The following is an 18,913-nucleotide window of genomic DNA, read 5'->3' as shown; positions in this document are numbered from 1 at the left end:
AAACAACTTGTCCACAAATCGATGGTGCGCTTAGAGGATAACAATGTTGGAAATAGATGAAGGATCATGAGCCAAGCTATATGTCCAAAACCAGCTTGTGTATAACTTGTGGACATTCCATGTTGCACTCCATAGCTCTCTAATCAGCCTTTGGTCATGAATTTTCACATTGGGACTTTGATTGTGCAAAGGTGTAAAACCCATTAGTAGTTGACATTGATTTGGATCATCTCGCATGGCCAAAACAGGAGCAACTTGTTGCATGGATGCGGCACTAAACAACTCGTGGCTTTGGGATTTTGCGTGACACACAAGTTCTTATCTTCCAACATATGAGGCAGCAAACAATTGAATTCCACTTCATGAAGGTTAATCAAACTAGTACAAGTTGAAGTTGACAAATTGAGCACTTGGCCACCAGCTTTTGAACATGTGAATAAGCATGAAAGATCACCACTTTTAGTTGGAATAAGCACGAAATCGGCTTGCAAGTCTTTAATCAAGGTTGGAAAATTTTGGATAGCTTTACAACCTACAAAAACAAAATAACCTTCAACTTGGAACAAATCAGAAATTGGATAAAGAAACAATGGGACATCATTAGCTAAATGATAAGAAGGTATAGAACAAGATTTAAAAGTGAAAACTCCCGTTGACACTTCATTATCCCTTCCATTAACTATGAGAACCCTCACTTAAAAATATAAATTCTCCTAAATTACTTGCATTGCCCTAAAACTAAATAAATTATAACATTTCCTTGCATTGCATTCTACATGATTTGTAACATCTCCTTGAAGTGGTACCATTTTATTTCGCTTTATGCATTAGGACCAAATACCTTTTAATTGTGTTTGAGACCTTATGTCAGAGTTTAAGGGTGTTAATTAGACATTTGTAACACTTGGAGGGAAAAAACCTTATTTGGCAAAGTTTAGAGGAAGAATGGCCAAGATTGAGACAAGTGGCAATGCCCTAACCATTCAACTTATTTGACCAAGGAAATTAGTAAAAATATAAACCTTGTTGGCTCCATTTTTCTCCTCCTATGGCCGAACCTCTTGAACTTCCAAGAGAAGAAGAAAAACTTCATTTTCTTGCTTGAAAATTCTAGCTTGAACTTTGAGCAAAAACCAAAAGAGAAGGAACCCAAGTTAGTTGAGTGAACTGTCTTCAAGGCTTGTGTGTGATTCAAACTTGGAGCTCTTGTTTGGTGGACTTTTGGGTGATTCAAGTTTCACTTAAGAAAGGTGAATGATCCATAAATCTTAGCTTTATTGTGTTATATCAAGTGTTTGAGGTTTTGATGACAAATTAGAAGTTGAGTTGATGTTATTTGTGATTAAACTCCTTGAGCTAAACAAGTGGAAGTAAGGTTGGTTGTATGGCATGCCATGTGTTTGATTCTTTGTCTATGCTTTGTTTATGGTTTTCCTTAATGTATTAACATGTTATTTAAGTTAAGTTAAACAAGTGCATTGTTGTTTAAGTTAACAATAATGAAAGGATGGAGGTTGGAGTTGAATGTGAACTTGGGGACTGTTTTCTTTCTCTTTGCTGTCCAGCCATGGAGTGGAGGTTTTGCCTTGATCTTTGTGACTTATTGAACCTTAATTAAGTTTAAGAAAACTTGGTTAAATATTGGTCTAAGCTTATGTGTGAGTTGAGGTGAAATAGAGCAAGTAAAGTAGTTGTTTTGGACAAGATAGCGGACTGTTTTGGTTCTTCATTGTTGGCTGGATTGTCTTGGTTCATTTCCTCATTTTGTGTGTTGAATTTAAAGCTTAAATGGTGCTATTTAACTTGACCCCTGTATTATAAACTTTAAAGGATTGAATTGGATGAATTTGAGCCAAAATGAATGAGATTAGAAAGGAGAAATGGGGTAAATTTTGTCAATGTATTGAGCTGATCAGAGTAGAAAAATCAGTCAACTTCCTCGAACTTCTGGTATTGATAGGAGAGGAACTAGAGTTTGCATTTTCTACAGTGAGATATGGCCGTTTTTCCGAGATTGCGCTACTGTTTACCCGCAAAGACGCTTTTGAACTTGAATAAGACTTTTCTTTTGCTCAACTTTCTTGCACTTGTCAAACTCCTTTTCTTATGACTTTTTCTTACATTTTGGGCCTAACTTGCATGGTAAATTGAGTCAATTAACAATTCACTTGGTCACCTAATGAACTTACGTTTGGGTTGACAAATGAACCTAGATTGTTAACGATTTTCACTTGTTGCCCTAGGACTGGGAAACGGAGGTGAGCGTAACCAAGGAACTTGATGAACAAGCTCTGCATTTCTTAACAGGTGAGTGTTCCACTGCCTGTTCCCTGTCTATGTGAGATATCTGAATACTTGATCTATGATTGTTTGATCTAAACATTTGATTTGACAAATTTGAGGTGAGCGTATACTTTATCACACTCGACCTCTTTCGATTCCACTGAGGCTCTGTATGTGAAAACCCTCACTTTAAAATACAAATTTTCCTAAACTACTTGCCTTGCACTAGGATTAAATCACTTGAAACATTTCCTTGCATTGTATTTTATTGCTCTTGCTTGAATTGTAACATTTCCTAGACTTGCCAATTTTTTTTATGTAGTTCACTAGATATATTTGGCCAAATATCCTTTATTTGTGGTTGGAACTTTATATGATAGTTTAGAGGTGTTAAATAGACATTGAAACATTTGGAGTGTAGAAACTTTATTAGTCAAAGATTAAGGGAAAAAGGGCCAAGATTGGGCCATGTGGCAAAACCCTAACCATCCACCTTGTTTGACCAAAGGATTAGAGGAAATTTAAACCATCTTAGAGCCATTATTTCCCTATCTTGGCCGACCCTCTTGAAGCTTCCAAGGGAAGGAAGAAAACTCCATCTTCTTGCTTTTTAAATCCTAACTTGATCTTGAACAAAAATCAAAAGAGAAAAGGCTTGAGTTAGTGGAGTGAACAACCTTCAACCCTAGTGTGTGTTTCAAGCTTGGAGCTTTGGTTTTGGTGGTTTGTTTTGGTGGTTCAAGATTCACATAAGAGAGGTATATGGCTCTTAAATCCTAGCTTTCTTGTGTTATATCATGTGTTTTGAGTTTTGATGGTAAACTAGGAGTTGAAAGGATGTTGTTTGTGGTTAAAATTCTTGAACTAAACAAGTGATAGTAGGGTTGGTTGTTTTGCATGCCATGTGTTTGATGAATTGCTTGAGCTTTTTTCATAGCTTTCCTTCATGTATTCACATGTTTTGGACCCTTTTTGAGTTAAAGATAACACTTAGTATGATGTTTAAATTAACTACAATGAAAGGATGAAGGTTGGTGATATAAGTGAACTAGTGGACTGTTTTGTTTACTCTTGGCTGACCGGTTTTGTAGGAGAGGTTTCTCCTTGATTTTGTGGTTCATTTGCACCTTATTTAAGCCTAAAAAACATGAATAAACATTGGTTTAAGGTTTGGTGTGAGTTAAAATGGAAATTAAGTAAGAAAAGTGGTTGTTTTGAGCAAGTAGTGGACTGTTTTGGTTCCTTTGATTGGCTAGACTGTTTTGGCTCTTTTAATCCATTATGCGTGTTGCATTTTGAGCTCCAATGTTACTAGGTAACTTGCTTCCCTGTATATGAACCCTAGGAGATTGATTTGGATGAATTTGAATCAAAACAAGTGAAGTTAGCATCAAGAACTAATGTAACTTTGCTAGGGTTTTAGAGCTGATTAGAACTAGAAAATCAGCCAACTTCCCCGGATCACTGGTACTGATAGGAGACGAACTAGAGTATGAATTTGGTACTGTTGGAAAGCCCTTTGAGTCTAGTTTCCTACACTGCTAACGACACCTAATTCCGACCTTCCTACAGTGAGATATGGCCATTTTTCCAAGACTGCGCGGGCACGACTGTTTTACCCGCAAAGACCATCTTGAACTTAAATGAGATTTTTCTTTTGCTCAACTTTCTTGCACTTATCAAACTTTTTTTCTCATGACCTTTTACTGCATTTTGGGCCTAACTTGCATGGTGAATCGAGTGAATTTAACCACTCACTTGGTCACCTAATGAACTCATATTTGGGTTGGAAATGAACCTAGATTGTTAACGATTTCACTCGTTGCCCTAGGATTGGGAAACGGAGGTGAACATAACCAAGGAACTTGACGTTTGATCACTACATTGCCTGAAAGGTGAGTGTTCCACTACCTGTTAACTGTCTATGTGAAATATCTGAATACTTGATTTGCGACCGTTTGAGCCAAACATTGTTTTGATAAAAATTGAGGCGACCGTGTATTTTATCGCACTCGACCTCCCTCGTTTCTACTGAGGCTCTGTATGCTGCTATTATGAGATGTGATTTCTCTATATATGACTGTGTTTGAGTTATTTGGGTGATTCCCCATCAACTACTATTACTATTTGGGTACCCAACCTCATAAGTGAGTCGGTTGTATCGAACCAGTAAGGGCTTGGTCGAGAAGGCCGAAAAACCTTGAGGACTGTTTACTGAAAACTAGAAACTGGTATACTCAAGTATTGCCTACTTACTGTTTGAGGAGTTCGGGCCCGGTAAGGGGGTTGATTGGTGGACGGGATTTGGAGAAAGTTGTGTTCTACGGAGATTGTATGCTTTAGATGCAAACGTTGACGGAGAGTCAACGGATTCTTGTATGATCAAGTTCAAGGGGATTTGGCTTTTGGAAGCCACTCATATTCTTGAATTGAACTGTGATTAAATTATATAGAACAATACTGTGTTTACTTGTTTACATTACATCTTTATTTGGTTATGTGCTTACATGTTTATTTGGAACCTCACTGAGTTTTAGTTCACCCCACTTCTTTTGTTTTCCTTAACAGATCTGGGATGGATCTATGGTCAAGAGCTTTTATAACTTTATCTTTTATTTTGAACTTGTACTTTGGATTGTAACTTTTTGTTTAGAAGACCTTAATTTTGACTCTTGTAAGCTTGAATTCATAAGTTCGACGTATGTATGTAAACTAAGTGTGGAATGGTAAGTTTGATACTTAGCTCGATATTCTAAATTTGGAAAGTTGGCGTGGTGATTATAATCCCATTAGGGTTTGTATTCCTTTTCTTGAAGATATTGTGTTAGTTATATTGAGTTACTAGTTCTTTAATCGACCGAGCCCAGACGAGAGTTGGGCAGGCAGTCCACTGATACCTTGGGGTTCGCCCTAGGGAGAGGTGGGGCTGTCACAGGTGGTATTAGAGCCTAGGTTTGAATTGGCCTGGGCGTGTTAGAAGTTTTGACTTTAGGGTTATGCTTGATTATTTTCCCTTCAGAGTACTTAAGTTGTATCTACACTTTGTGTAGGATGGACGGACATAGTGACCCTAGCGATAAAGATGAAGGCGCACAGCCTCGTGCTCCATTACCTATGTTTAGATACCAGATTCAGTCAGGAGGAGCTGTCGTGCATTGGAGTCCAGCCAACCGCCATCGGCATTGCAAGTGCCGCCATACTTATGCCTATCCCAATACGGTAGTTCTGGCTGTGGTGGAGGAGAGAAAGGCTCTAGCAAAGGATAACGCTAGGCTTGAAGCTGAAGTGAATCAGTTAAAGGAAACTATTAAGATGCAAGTCGATCGGATCAAAGAACTTGAGTATGATGTAGTTGAGGGTCTAGAAAGGGTTGATGACCTCTGTGCGCAGCTCGGAGAAGCTCAGGAGCGCATTGTTAAGGGGGCCATGAAAGTGAGGAATAGAGCGGAGTTCATTCTAAATATTTGTGATGACCTACTTGGAGATGTGAGCGATGAGGCTTCCCACATCGGAGGCGAGGCAGGAGCTGAACCTGCCCAGGATGGAGGGTCAGCCAGTCCCATGGCGGACTGAGCCTTGACTGTTAGGTTACTATTATGGGTGATTTTGACCTTTGTAAATAGAAATGATAGGGGATGTGGTGACTTGGTGGTTGTACAGTTTTCTTTTGACTACGTACACTGGCTTTTGCATGACATGACTTGATGAACTGTGTCTGTACTTTTGAGACTCGTACTTGATACGTTTGGCCTTGTTAGCTTGTAAATGACTGCTATGAGCCTTTGAATATATAATACTTTGACTTTGACCTTGACTTTGACTTGACTTTATTTCGAATTGGCATTTTCTGTTTTGTATTTTCACTTGCTTATCGTGATTCCGATTTCAATTTTTTTTTGAATTTCGATTGTGAATAAGTATATATTATACACCAATATTTGTTACCCATTAGTTATAATACTTGGACCCTAGACCAGTGAGTGATAATGGAAGGTAGACGACAATATGGTTGGGGCCGTGGGCGTGGATCCAGGCAAACCCAGGACCAAGAGAAGGAACAAGGGTCAGTAGCAAACCAGAACCAGGGACCCAGAGGTAAAGGAGGGGACCAGGTTGATACAACTATCAATGGTATGACTGATTTATTAGCTCGATTGGTTGACCAGCAAGGTCAAGTACCTAGTAACCAGCAAAGAGACCCTGAAATTGGTGAAGACAGGGCCCTTGAACGATTCCAAAAGTTCGCTCCTCCTAAATTTTTTGGAGGACCAGATCCCGAAGTTGCCGAGAACTGGTTTGAAAGAATGGTGGACATCTTTGCTGCGTTGCACTACACAGAGAAAAGGCAAGTAACCTTCGTCGTTTTCCAGTTGGAAGGCGCAGCCCGTTCCTGGTGGAACGTAGTGAGGGCAAAGTGGGACAGGGAGCAAACTCCCCGTACTTGGTTTAATTTCACTAGGGAGTTTAACGAGAAGTTCCTCCCGCCTTTAATCCAGGAGAAAAGAGAGGATAAATTTATCAAACTGCGCCAAGGCACTTCGAGTGTGGCGGAGTACGAGACCCAGTTTATCAGACTCTCCAAATTTGCTCCGGAACTAGTGGTTAATGAGCAGAAACACATAAGGTGATTTATACAAGGTTTGAATGTGGAAATTCAAAAGAACTTAGTTGCAGCTCAAATCGACACGTTTAAAGATGCTCTTGAGAAAGCTCAACTAGTGGAGCAAGCCAGATTTCAAGTTCGAACTTTTCAAGCTAAGAGATGTGGCGCATCTAGTAGTATCGCCGGGCGAGACGATCAGAATGTACCGCTTCCCAAGTTTGGAAGAGGTACGGGTGGAGTTCGAATCTCAGGGACACCGAGAGGAACTCCATCCAGAGGGGCTCAAAGTAGAAGGGGACAGCAGAGGACTGTCTCCCAAGGAGGTCCGACACCCACCCCTCGAACAAGCTGTGGATATTGTGGTAAGACAAACCACACCGATAATACTTGTTGGCGAAAGATGAAGAAATGTCTCCATTGTGGAAGTTCCGAGCATCAAATCGTCACCTGTCCTGTTAAAAATCATGAAGGAAATGAGGGTGTGCAGCCAGAGAAGTCAAACTCTAAACAACCAACTGCTAGTGGGAGTAGACCGAAAGCCTCTGCTAGGATTTTTGCCTTGGACTATCAGCGAGCCTCTGAGTCCTCTGAAGTAGTGGAAGGTACGATCCCTGTATTCCACCGCTTAGCTAAGCTTGTAATTGACCCTGGGGTAACCCATTCTTTTGTGAATCCTGCTTTTATGTGTGGTATTGATGTGAATCATATTAAATTGCCCTATGACTTGGAAGTTAGAACACCTATTGGGGATCAAAGCCTAATTACCAATATGATTTATAAAAATTATGAGATTTGGGTAGGAGAACGGAAGTTGGTGATAGACTTGTTAAGTTTAGATCTCAAGGGGTATGACGTGATATTAGGCATGGATTGGTTGGCTCATTATAATGCTCAGTTAAACTGCAAGACTAAGGTAGTGGAGTTTTGTATACCCGGAGAGGTGACCTTAAGATTAGATGTGCGAGGTAGATTAGCCTCGTCTGCACTTGTTTCGGGAATTCGAGCCAGAAAATTATTGAATAAAGAGGCGCAGGGTTACTTAGCTTTCTTAATTAATACTCCTGGAGATAAGGTGAAACTAGAGGATGTGTTAGTAGTAAAAGAATTTCCTGATGTTTTTCCTGAGGAGTTGAAGTCGATCCGCCAGAGAGGGAAATAGATTTTAAGATCGATTTGGTACCTGAAACTGCTCCTATTGCAAAAACACCATACCGAATGACCCCCGCCGAACTTAAGGACTTAAAGCTGCAGTTATAGGATTTGTTAGAGTGAGGGTTTATTCGAAAAAGTGAATCATCTTGGGGAGCACCTGTTTTATTTGTTAAAAAGAAGGATGGTAGTTTGAGACTCTGTATAGACTATCGCGGCTTAAATGATGTCACGGTGAAAAATAAGTATCATTTGCCGCACATTGACGAGTTGTTTGACCAGTTGCAAGGAGCAGTGGTTATCTCTAAGTTGGACTTGAGGCAAGGTTATTATCAGTTATGAATTAAGCAGGAGGATATAACGAAAACTGCTTTTAATTCTAGATATGGACATTTTGAGTTTGCAATGATGCCTTTTGGTCTAACGAATGCTCTAGCTGCATTTATGAATTTGATGCATCGAGTCTTTAAACTTTATTTGGACCAATTTGTCGTGGTGTTCATAGATGATATCTTAGTATATTCTAGGACTCGAGAGGATCATGAACGACACTTGAGGATAGTTTTGCAGACCTTGAGAGAACATCGGTTATATGCCGAGTTTAGCAAGTGCGAGTTTTGGTTGGAGAAAATTTCTTTTCTAGGGCATGTAATATCTAAAGATGGCATTTTTGTGGACCCAGTGAAAGTGGAAGCAGTATTTGATTGGAAACAGCCAGAAACCCCAACTGAGGTTCGTAGCTTCTTAGGTTTAGCCGGGTACTACTGTAGGTTCATCAAAGATTTCTCCAAATTAGCAGGGCCTTTAACTGATCTAACAAAAAAGCATGGTCAATTTTTTTGGAGTTCTAAGTGTGAAGCTAGTTTTCAGGAATTAAAGAAACGGTTAACGTCGGCACCCGTCTTAGCCTTACCAAACGGGAAAGACAGGTTCACTGTATATACTGACGTCTCAAGAGAAGGATTGGGATGTGTTCTAATACAAAATGGAAGTGTAATTGCCTATGTCTCTAGGAAATTAAAATCCCATGAGCGAAATTACCCGACTCATGATTTGGAATTGGCTGCTGTAGTTTTTGCCCTAAAGAAGTGAATGGGGTGACTTTTGAGGTGTATACCGATCATAAGAGGTTGAAATATCTATTTTCTCAGAAGGAGCTAAACTTGAGACAGCGTCAATGGGTCGAATTTCTGGAAGATTATGATTGTACAATTAACTACCACTCGAGGAAGGCCAACGTTGTAGCGGATGCTTTGAGTCGGAAAGCTCAAGTAGCTGGATTAATGGTCAAGGAGTGGAATTTATTGGAAAAGGTGAGTGAATGGAATCCACGGTTGGATCGACAGAGAGTGATCTTGGGGAATATTACGGTGAAATCGGATTTGTTGGATCGAATTAAAGAAGCTCAGAAGAATGACCAGATGGTACAGAAATGGGTGGAAAAAGTGCAAAAAGGAGAAATACCAGACTTTAATGTGAGTTCCGAGGGTATCTTGAAATTTCGTGATCGGATAGTGATACCACAAGATGAAGTGATAAAAAGGGACATTTTGGAAGAGGCACATCGATCCAAGTATACAGTACATCCTAGAAGCAATAAAATGTACCAAGATTTGAGAAGACTGTATTGGTGGGATAAAATGAAGAAGGAAATTGCTCAGTTTGTCCAAAAGTGTTTAGTGTGCCAACAAGTGAAAGCTGAACATCAGAAACCCTCAGGTCTTCTACAACCTCTTGAAATTCCTGAGTGGAAATGGGAACATATTACTATGGATTTCGTATCATGGTTATCCCGTACCCAGAAAGGTCATGACGCCGTTTGGGTAATAGTAGACAGGTTGACCAAATCTGATCATTTCTTGCCTATTAATATGAGATACTCTTTGGAGAAATTGGCCCAACTGTATATGGACGAGATAGTGAGATTGCATGGGATCCCAGTAAGCATTGTTTCTGACAAAGATCCGCGGTTTGTGTCTCGTTTCTTGCAACAATTACAAGGAGCTTTGGGGACCAAGTTGAACTTTAGTACTACTTATCATCTCCAAACTGATGGACAGTCAGAGAGAACCATTCAAACACTTGAAGACATGCTAAGGACCTGCATTTTAGATTTTGATGGAAGTTGGGGACAATATATGGCGTTAGTTGAATTTAGATACAATAATAGTTATCATTCCTCCATACAAATGGCACCGTACGAAGCTCTCTATGGAAGAAAGTGCTGATCACCAATATATTGGGATGAAGTAGGGAAAAGAAGGGTTTTAGACCCAGTTACAGTACCATGGATTGAGGATGCTTATGAAAAAGTGAAGGTGATACGTCAGAGGTTTCAGACAGCTCAAAGTCGACAGAAGAGTTATGCAGATAATCGACGAAAGGACTTGGAATTTGAAGTTGGAGACAAGGTATTTCTAAAGGTCACACCACTTCGAAGTCTCATGGCGAGAAAAGGAAAGAAGCTTCAACCAAAATATGTAGGACCTTTCAAAATTCTTAAACGAGTAAGGAATATGGCATACCGGTTGGAGTTACCAGCAAGTCTATCCAGGATCCATGACGTGTTTCACGTTTCTATGCTGAAGAAGTATCATCCAGACCCCACTCATATACTGAAGCCAGAAGAAATTGACATTGACGAATCGCTGACTTACGAAGAAAGGCCGGTACAGATCTTAGATCGAAAAGTAAAGGAATTAAGGACTAAACAGATACCCTTGGTAAATGTTTTGTGGAGAAATTATGAGGTAGAGAAAGCTACTTGGGAAGTGGAAGAGGACCTTCGCGCAAAATATCCTGAGCTATTCAGTAATCAAGGTGAGAATTTCGAGTACCAAATTCTTTTAAGGGGGAGAGAGTGTGAAAACCCTCACTTTAAAATACAAATTTTCCTAAACTACTTGCCTTGCTCTAGGATTAAATCACTTGAAACATTTCCTTGCATTGTATTTTATTGCTATTACTTGAATTGTAACATTTCCTAGACTTGGCAATTTTTTTTATGTAGTTCACTAGATATATTTGGCCAAATATGTAACGACCCCACCTCCCCCTAAGGCGTACCAGAGGGTTCGGCGGGCCGCCTGCCCAGTTCTCGCCGGGACTCAGTCGTTCGCTACAGTCCTCAATTAAAAATTGAAATAAATCACAAGAATAAATAGGGCATTGATCCAAACTTAAAGCGGAACTTATATACATTGCCAACCCAAAAGAGAATATAAACATCAAATATACAAGGGTTCTCAATCCTTCATACATCCAGCCCGTGCCAAGCACTAGGCGAGAACCACTACAAAAGAAACAAAACTAGATTGGCTAGTCTATCTCAAGCTCACGTCCTCGCTCGCCTTCCCCTGTAAGGAAAACAAAACTAAAGGGATGAGCTAAAAGCCCAGTGAGGTTCCGAACACATAATCAGATAATCAATCCAATACATTAAACATGGAGTATCAATAATTCAAGAAACATTTACAATGGAAAGCGATAGTAACACATTCATTAAAAGGATACGGCTCACAAGGAGCAATTCGTTATTTCATTCATTCGTTCTCCTGACATTTCCCCTTGTTCCTCCAATCATTTGAAACTGCATTTTTCGTTTATCAATAACCCTCGTTCGATCGTTCGTTCATTCATTCATTCATTCACCCCCGTCCTGGCCGTTGGCCAGTCTCCACCAACCTACAGGGTAATACTCGAGTATACCAAACGTTCACCCAAGTCCCTAATCGCCCGACCGAGTCCGCTTCTGGCTCGAGACGACCGGTAACAAGGGGCAATGGCCAGTTCAGCCCAAGAGCTTACATTCATGCGCAAGTAACATTTCAATCATTAAATCCTTGAAAATTGCACAGTTATTTAGGTCGAGTGCGATAAAGTACACACTCGCCTAGGAAGCTCGTTTTGGAAATCATTAAAAGCACTTAACACATTAGCAAATGATAACAACAAGCCATAGAATCAAATAAGGAACACTCACCTAGAAATGCAAAATATCGTGCAAAATATCCTTCCGGATATTACCCTTAATCACCAATGAAACCTAAGGTTGAACAAGAGAACATATTACAGTTTATCGAGCAAAACATTTAAGGGAAACAAAGAAACCCGACTAATTAGGAGTAAAACGTGTAAAGATAATTTTCAAGTAAGAAGAGGGTTGTTTGAACCCACGGATGAAAAATCATGTTTTAAAATGGAAAACCGGTCATGGTATTGGCCAAACAAAAGTATACAAGTTCAAATAGAAACCTAGCCCTCGGGCGAAAATTTGGGCAGCACGCCCTTTGTGTTTACCTAATTTTCCAGCCATTTTGGCTTCATTATTTTTCCTCAACCACAACCCAACATCACACATAAGCAATTCAAGTCAAGAGCCGTTCCATAGGCTCACAATATCATAAGAATAAGAAATACAGTAATAACAAGTGCAGAAATTCAATTTAGCAAAAGACAGATTTGACGTGCGAATGCGGAAATAACATATCCGAGGCTACGCTTATCGGATTAAGACGTAACCTATGCCGTTTCGAAGCTAAGACACAGGGCTATAATGTTCATGAAGGTCACTTAGTCCAGTTTCTAATGTAACTTGGTCAAATTCTCAAATTACTAAACCAGAAACCAATTCGTCGGCTGTTTAAACGCAGACACTGTAATGGTCATAACTCAGTGTACAAAAGTCCAATTCAGGTGTTCTTAGAGGAATTTGAAAGCTAAGACAGAACACTAAAACTTTCATGTTTTGGAAAAAAGCTAAATCCGAATGGGTCCTAGTGAAAAAACGTGATAAACTGGACAAACTGATGAAACGGACTGCTGGGGAAATACTTAAAACAGGAAGGGTATTTTGGACTTTTCACGTCCTACGTTGCTCCGATTGAGCTGAAATTTTGTAGGCACCTATAAAATACCATTATCTACAACTTTCCTTCTTTGACCTAAGGCCAAATCGGCCTCTAACATACAGATATAAATTCGGACAGAATGTTGGGGAAAATTTCCAGATTCTGGAATTTCTAGTTTTTAGTGGAACTTTCCTTAATTTCTCACTCCAATCACTACCAAAACACCTTATAAAACCTCAATTGCAACATATAAGCAGCATGCAACAAATTAGGCAGAATTTCCCCAAACCCTAGTTCATGAAATAAAAAGGGGAAAACTACTAAAACATGATAATCATCCATGATTCCACCACTAAATCAAGTTGCTAAGCTTAATTTAACAAGATTAAAAGTAAAACTTAGAGAGATAAGCTTTCTTACCTTGTCTAGAGGTCACTAAGAGTAGCCCAAGCTTTCTCCTTCAAAAAACTCACCACAACTCACTAACTAGTCACTCAAGAACAAGTTTAATCGGTTTATTTTGTTTGATTCCTCACTAAGTTGTTGGATTGAAGATGAAATGAAATGTTTTCCTTTGGTGTTTTCCCTCTTCTCTCTCTCGGCCAGCAGCAACAAAATGAAGAGGAAAAATGCTAAGTTTTGGAGTTAAATGGATGGTCTTGGTCTTGGGTCAAGAAGCCTTGAGGTGGCGACAAGTGTCGCCACCACCACCTTTCTTTTTTTCTCTTTCTTTCTTGTTATTTCCTAGCCTCAAATTCGGTCAAGCTTGCTGCCAAGAGAGAAGATATTTTGCTCAAGTTCAATAAATTTGTTTGGTAAGGAAATGGTGGTCAAGTGGTGCGTTCAATCGGTAGTGCGCAGGACCCGCCGGTTCGCGCCGTTTTTCTTAAAAACACACGTACTAGGGTTTTTAATTTCTTTTCACTAACTTTTATTCATTGCTTCTAATCACATATTATTTCTCACTTAAAAGTCACTTTTAATCACCAAATTGAATCCTTACTCTGTACCGAAAATTCATCCGGCGAAAAAATCGCGAAAACCCTAATTTTGCTCCAAACTTGAAACCGAAGCGTAAAACCCTATTTTCTAGGTTTACTTACACTTATTGTGAAATAATTGGGTAGTGGGCTTTGATAAATAATAATTTTCAAATAAAAGGGTATTTTTGAGAAAAATACAAGAAATTTGCGAGTCCTCACAAAATATTCTTTATTTGTGGTTGGGACTTTATATGATAGTTTAGAGTTGTTAAATAGACATTGGAACATTTGGAGTGTAGAAACTTCATTAGTCAAAGATTAAGGGAAGAAAGGGCCAAGATTGGGCCATGTGGCAAAACCCTAACCATCCACCTTGTCTGACCAAAGGATTAGAGGAAATTTAAACCATCTTAGAGCCATTATTTCCCTATCTTGGCCGACCCTCTTGAAGCTTCCAAGGGAAGGAAGAAAACTCCATCTTCTTGCTTTTTAAATCCTAACTTGATCTTGAACAAAAATCAAAAGAGAAAAGGCTTGAGTTAGTGGAGTGAACAACCTTCAACCCTAGTGTGTGTTTCAAGCTTGGAGCTTTGGTTTTGGTGGTTTGTTTTGGTGGTTCAAGATTCACATAAGAGAGGTATATGGCTCTTAAATCCTAGCTTTCTTGTGTTATATCATGTGTTTTGAGTTTTGATGGTAAACTAGGAGTTGAAAGGATGTTGTTTGTGGTTAAAATTCTTGAACTAAACAAGTGATAGTAGGGTTGGTTGTTTTGCATACCATGTGTTTGATGAATTGCTTGAGCTTTTTTCATAGCTTTCCTTCATGTATTCACATGTTTTGGACCCTTTTTGAGTTAAAGATAACACTTGGTATGATGTTTAAATTAACTACAATGAAAGGATGAATGTTGGTGATATAAGTGAACTAGTGGACTGTTTTGTTTACTCTTGGCTGACCGGTTTTGTAGGAGAGGTTTCTCCTTGATTTTGTGGTTCATTTGCACCTTATTTAAGCCTAAAAAACATGAATAAACATTGGTTTAAGGTTTGGTGTGAGTTAAAATGGAAATTAAGTAAGAAAAGTGGTTGTTTTGAGCAAGTAGTGGACTGTTTTGGTTCCTTTGATTGGCTAGACTGTTTTGGCTCTTTTAATCCATTATGCGTGTTGCATTTTGAGCTCCAATGTTACTAGGTAACTTGCTTCCCTGTATATGAACCCTAGGAGATTGATTTGGATGAATTTGAATCAAAACAAGTGAAGTTAGCATCAAGAACTAATGTAACTTTGCTAAGAACTAATGTAACTTTGCTAGGGTTTTAGAGCTGATTAGAACTGGAAAATCAGCCAACTTCCCTGGATCACTGGTACTGATAGGAGACGAACTAGAGTGTGAATTTGGTACTGTTGGAAAGCCCTTTGAGTCTAGTTTCCTACACTGCTAACGACACCTGATTCCGACCTTCCTATAGTGAGATATGGTCATTTTTCCAAGACTGCGCGGACACGACTGTTTTACCCGCAAAGACCATCTTGAACTTAAATGAGATTTTGCTTTTACTCAACTTTCTTGTACTTATCAAACTTGTTTTCTCATGACCTTTTACTGCATTTTGGGCCTAACTTGCATGGTGAATCGAGTGAATTTAACCACTCACTTGGTCACCTAATGAACTCATATGTGGGTTGGAAATGAACCTAGATTGTTAACGATTTCACTCGTTGCCCTAGGATTGGGAAACGGAGGTGAACGTAACCAAGGAACTTGACGTTTGATCACTACATTGCTTGACGTTTGTGGTAAGCATGTACTTTATTGCACTCGACCTCCCTCGTTTCCACTGAAGCTCTGTATACTGCTATTATGAGATGTGATTTCTTTATATGTGACTGTGTTTGAGTTGTTTGGGTGATACCCCATCAACGATTGTTACTGTTTGGGTACCCAACCTCATAGGTGAGTCGGTTGTATCGAACCAGCAAGGGCTTGGTCGAGAAGGCCGGCAAACCTTAAGAACTGTTGATGCGAACCCGAATCCCCAAGCTCCCCCTCTTGAAGAAACGAATTGCACAGGCAGCGGAAGGATCTATCTTGATTAGGCTATGGACAAAATTGGTGGATTCTAAACCAATCAAGGACAACTCGAGATTGATTAGAAGGGTAGAATGCGTCACAATTCAACATGGTCTTGAATTGATAAGCCGGTTTGAATCCTCGAGACCAACTCTAAGGTATTCAAAGTCGCTTCAAAGAAGCCAAGAGAAAACTCTCAATTTTTAATTCATCAAATGTCCCCTTATTAATGAAAATTGATGCCTATTTATAGGCTTACAAGACTCAACTCCTAACCTAATTAGAATAAGGAAACTAACAAGGCTTTGCAAACAACTTGGAAACACACGGCCCTTATCTCTTGAGGCTGGCCAAATACCTAAGCTAAAGACTAGCTAATGGATCTACTAAATAATCAAGGATCACATGAATAACAAACTAATGACCGAATTAATCATATGCTCAACATGAGCTAATCACATGACTCATGAACAAGTCATAAAATCAGCTACTTAACCAACTAATGACTTGAACAATTAAAGATGCAAAGTAGCAAACTAATAGACATGAACTCGGTTCTCTCAAAGAATTTAAACATTGGATTTGCAACATGAATTCCTTGTTTTTGACCCTATTCATTGGCCCCCAATGAATCGTTGTTGGATCTAGAAATAGGGCATGAACACCTCCTAGGATTCGTATCATTCCCCTCCTCTTAAATAGATTTGTCCTCAAATCGTCGAACCGCAATAATGATGGAAACACGTGGATGATCACAATCCTAGTGGCATGGTGTTTGGATAACCTCTTGATGCTCACGAACTCTAATGAGGCATAAAACTCAACTTTCGGTGGTAGCAATATGATGGAGTCAGCAATCGTATCTTTATGTAAACAAGGAAACGATGGCAACAAAGCATTTAAGAGCATCGATTGGTCGCAAACCATGGAGGACTGGAAACTGAAAAAGTCGTGGACTGCTGCTAGTTGTGGGACATCAAACTTGGCTGGAACAAGCACAAAATCTGGTTGTACTCCTTTAATCAATGCTGGAAAATTTCGGACAGCTTTGCAACCTACTAAAATGAAATAAGTTTCAGCTTGTTTCGAACCAGCAATTGGATAAAGAATCAATGGAACAGCATTAGCTAAATGGTAAGAAGGTATAGAACAAGATTTAAATGTGAAAACTCCCTTTGGCACTACATTTTCCCTTCCTTCAACCATAGGTATAGAATGGGAAGTAAAATCTGGAATTCACCCGTTAAGATAAACTCGAGTCAATCCTCCAATGGTGCAGACAGATTTGAAGTGACATTGTTCCATGAATTGACACCAAAGAGATTTAACTCCTAGATGACAAACTCCATGGAAGCTCGCAAAGTGTCCAAGTGACTTTGGAATGGAACATGCGATGACCAACTCTACTTGACTTTGTTTAATTTGCACCAAAGAAGAAATACTAAACAAGACACCTGTTAGTTTGTTAGAAAACAAAACGTTCACACTCTTGACTTTTGCAAACATGGCCAACTCTCCCTCTTTATTCTTCACTAAGGCCGAATTACTCCTGCCGTTTTCCACTCTATTACCACCGATTGACACTTGATTAAATTGCTCAAAGTATGAATTCATCACTTCCCTGATTTCTCCCATCATAGAATCAACCAATTCTTTAGTCTGACTCCGAAAATCTTTCTTTGGTTCACGAGGCTTGGTCTCAATCCGAGAACTCTTAGATTCCTTGACTCGTTTGTCATGACACCCCTTAGATGAATCTCGTTTGCTTGAGGATGACCTTGACTTAGATGCTCGGCGCAAACTTCTTTGGTCCTCCTCATACTCATCACAAGTACGCTTATATCTTTCATATACACACAAAGCACGGTCACGTTCTATCTCCTCCCGAAGTGAACGAAACTCATGTTGTGAACTAGATTGCATGGAACTAGAGTACTTGGAAGTATCTCGCTTGGAACCCCTTCTCTTAAGAGGCTCATTCTCCAAGAATTCTTGATTATATGAGCGAGATATAACTCCACTAAGCATGATTACGTGACCTGCAAAAATGGTTAGCAAAGAAAAGGATTTCCTCACAACACACAAGCTCACGTATGTACACTCAACCCTCGTGTATCATTCAAGTGTATAACACTCTAATGGTCTCACCAAATTTCTCAAGGCCTCTTATTCATGTTCCTTGAACAAATTAGAATTTACTCAAGGATCGCAACCAACTAGTCAATTAAAAATCTCAAAAGTAGCAATGAAGTTCATGAATTTTGAAGGATAATAGCAAACTGACTTAGAAAGATTTAAATGACTCAAGTACTGTTGGAAACAACCCTAGATGATCGACAAAATAGACAACTCACAACTTAAAAGCTGAAATTTTGGAAGCCTAGAAAGACTCTACCCGACAAACTGGAATTTTGAGCTGCTATTGTGCCGAGTTCTGGTCAGCATTTTGGTAGGTAAATGGTGCTTTTAAGGTGCTTAGATTAGGTACAAATCAGTCCTCAAATTTCAGTCAAATCAGTTTGCAAGACTTGCTCAACCGATTGTAATGACTCAAGGACCCAAAGGCGGTTTGGTTTGGATTTGGGAATCTGACTTGGTTAGTATGTGGGCGGTGGAGGTCGGTCAAGGCTTTGGGGAATGGTTTGGGGTTTGGCCGAATGGGAAACTGAATTTGGGAAACTGAAGGGCGGTTGGCTTGGCTGGGCGTGTAGGTCGGTTGGCAGGGTTTTGGGAAACTGATTTGGGACACTTGGGTTGCTCCAAATTCGACCTCTTGGAATTCGGTCAGACTTAGAAGTCCGAACTATTCAAACTTCGGCTCTTAGGGTGATCAGATTTGGAACCTGGAGTTTGATCAAAATTAGGAAACCTGGAATTTCTTGTAGAGCCGATTGCCTTTTCCTTTCTTTCCCTTCTTTTTTTTTCGTTTCTTTCTTTCTTTTTGTGGCTCACCAAGTTGCATTTCAAGAAA

The 18,913-nt window shown here is 39.5% G+C and overlaps 2 protein-coding genes across 2 annotated transcripts; both read left to right on the top strand.

The window, feature by feature from the left end:
* Positions 1-6,269: 6,269 nt before the first annotated feature.
* Positions 6,270-6,911, top strand: LOC113774123. The gene has a single exon (XM_027318688.1). It carries the CDS (start codon positions 6,270-6,272, stop codon positions 6,909-6,911), a length of 642 nt encoding a protein of 213 aa, XP_027174489.1.
* Positions 6,912-8,443: 1,532 nt separating this feature from the next.
* On the top strand, positions 8,444-9,127 carry LOC113774122 (uncharacterized mitochondrial protein AtMg00860-like). The gene has a single exon (XM_027318687.1). It carries the CDS (start codon positions 8,444-8,446, stop codon positions 9,125-9,127), a length of 684 nt encoding a protein of 227 aa, XP_027174488.1.
* The last annotated feature ends 9,786 nt before the right edge of the window (positions 9,128-18,913 follow it).

The sequence above is a fragment of the Coffea eugenioides genome, chromosome 6 (assembly GCF_003713205.1).
Source record: "Coffea eugenioides isolate CCC68of chromosome 6, Ceug_1.0, whole genome shotgun sequence".
NCBI classification, from domain to species: Eukaryota; Viridiplantae; Streptophyta; class Magnoliopsida; order Gentianales; family Rubiaceae; genus Coffea; species Coffea eugenioides.
Note: the sequence above shows the minus strand (reverse complement) of the source record. Positions and strands in the feature narration are given on the sequence as shown.

What these genes read in the sequence shown, in the direction of transcription:
- LOC113774123 (XM_027318688.1), top strand. Translation starts at nt 6,270, where the DNA reads ATGGAAGGTAGACGACAATATGGTTGGGGCCGTGGGCGTGGATCCAGG.
- LOC113774122 (XM_027318687.1), top strand. Translation starts at nt 8,444, where the DNA reads ATGCCTTTTGGTCTAACGAATGCTCTAGCTGCATTTATGAATTTGATG.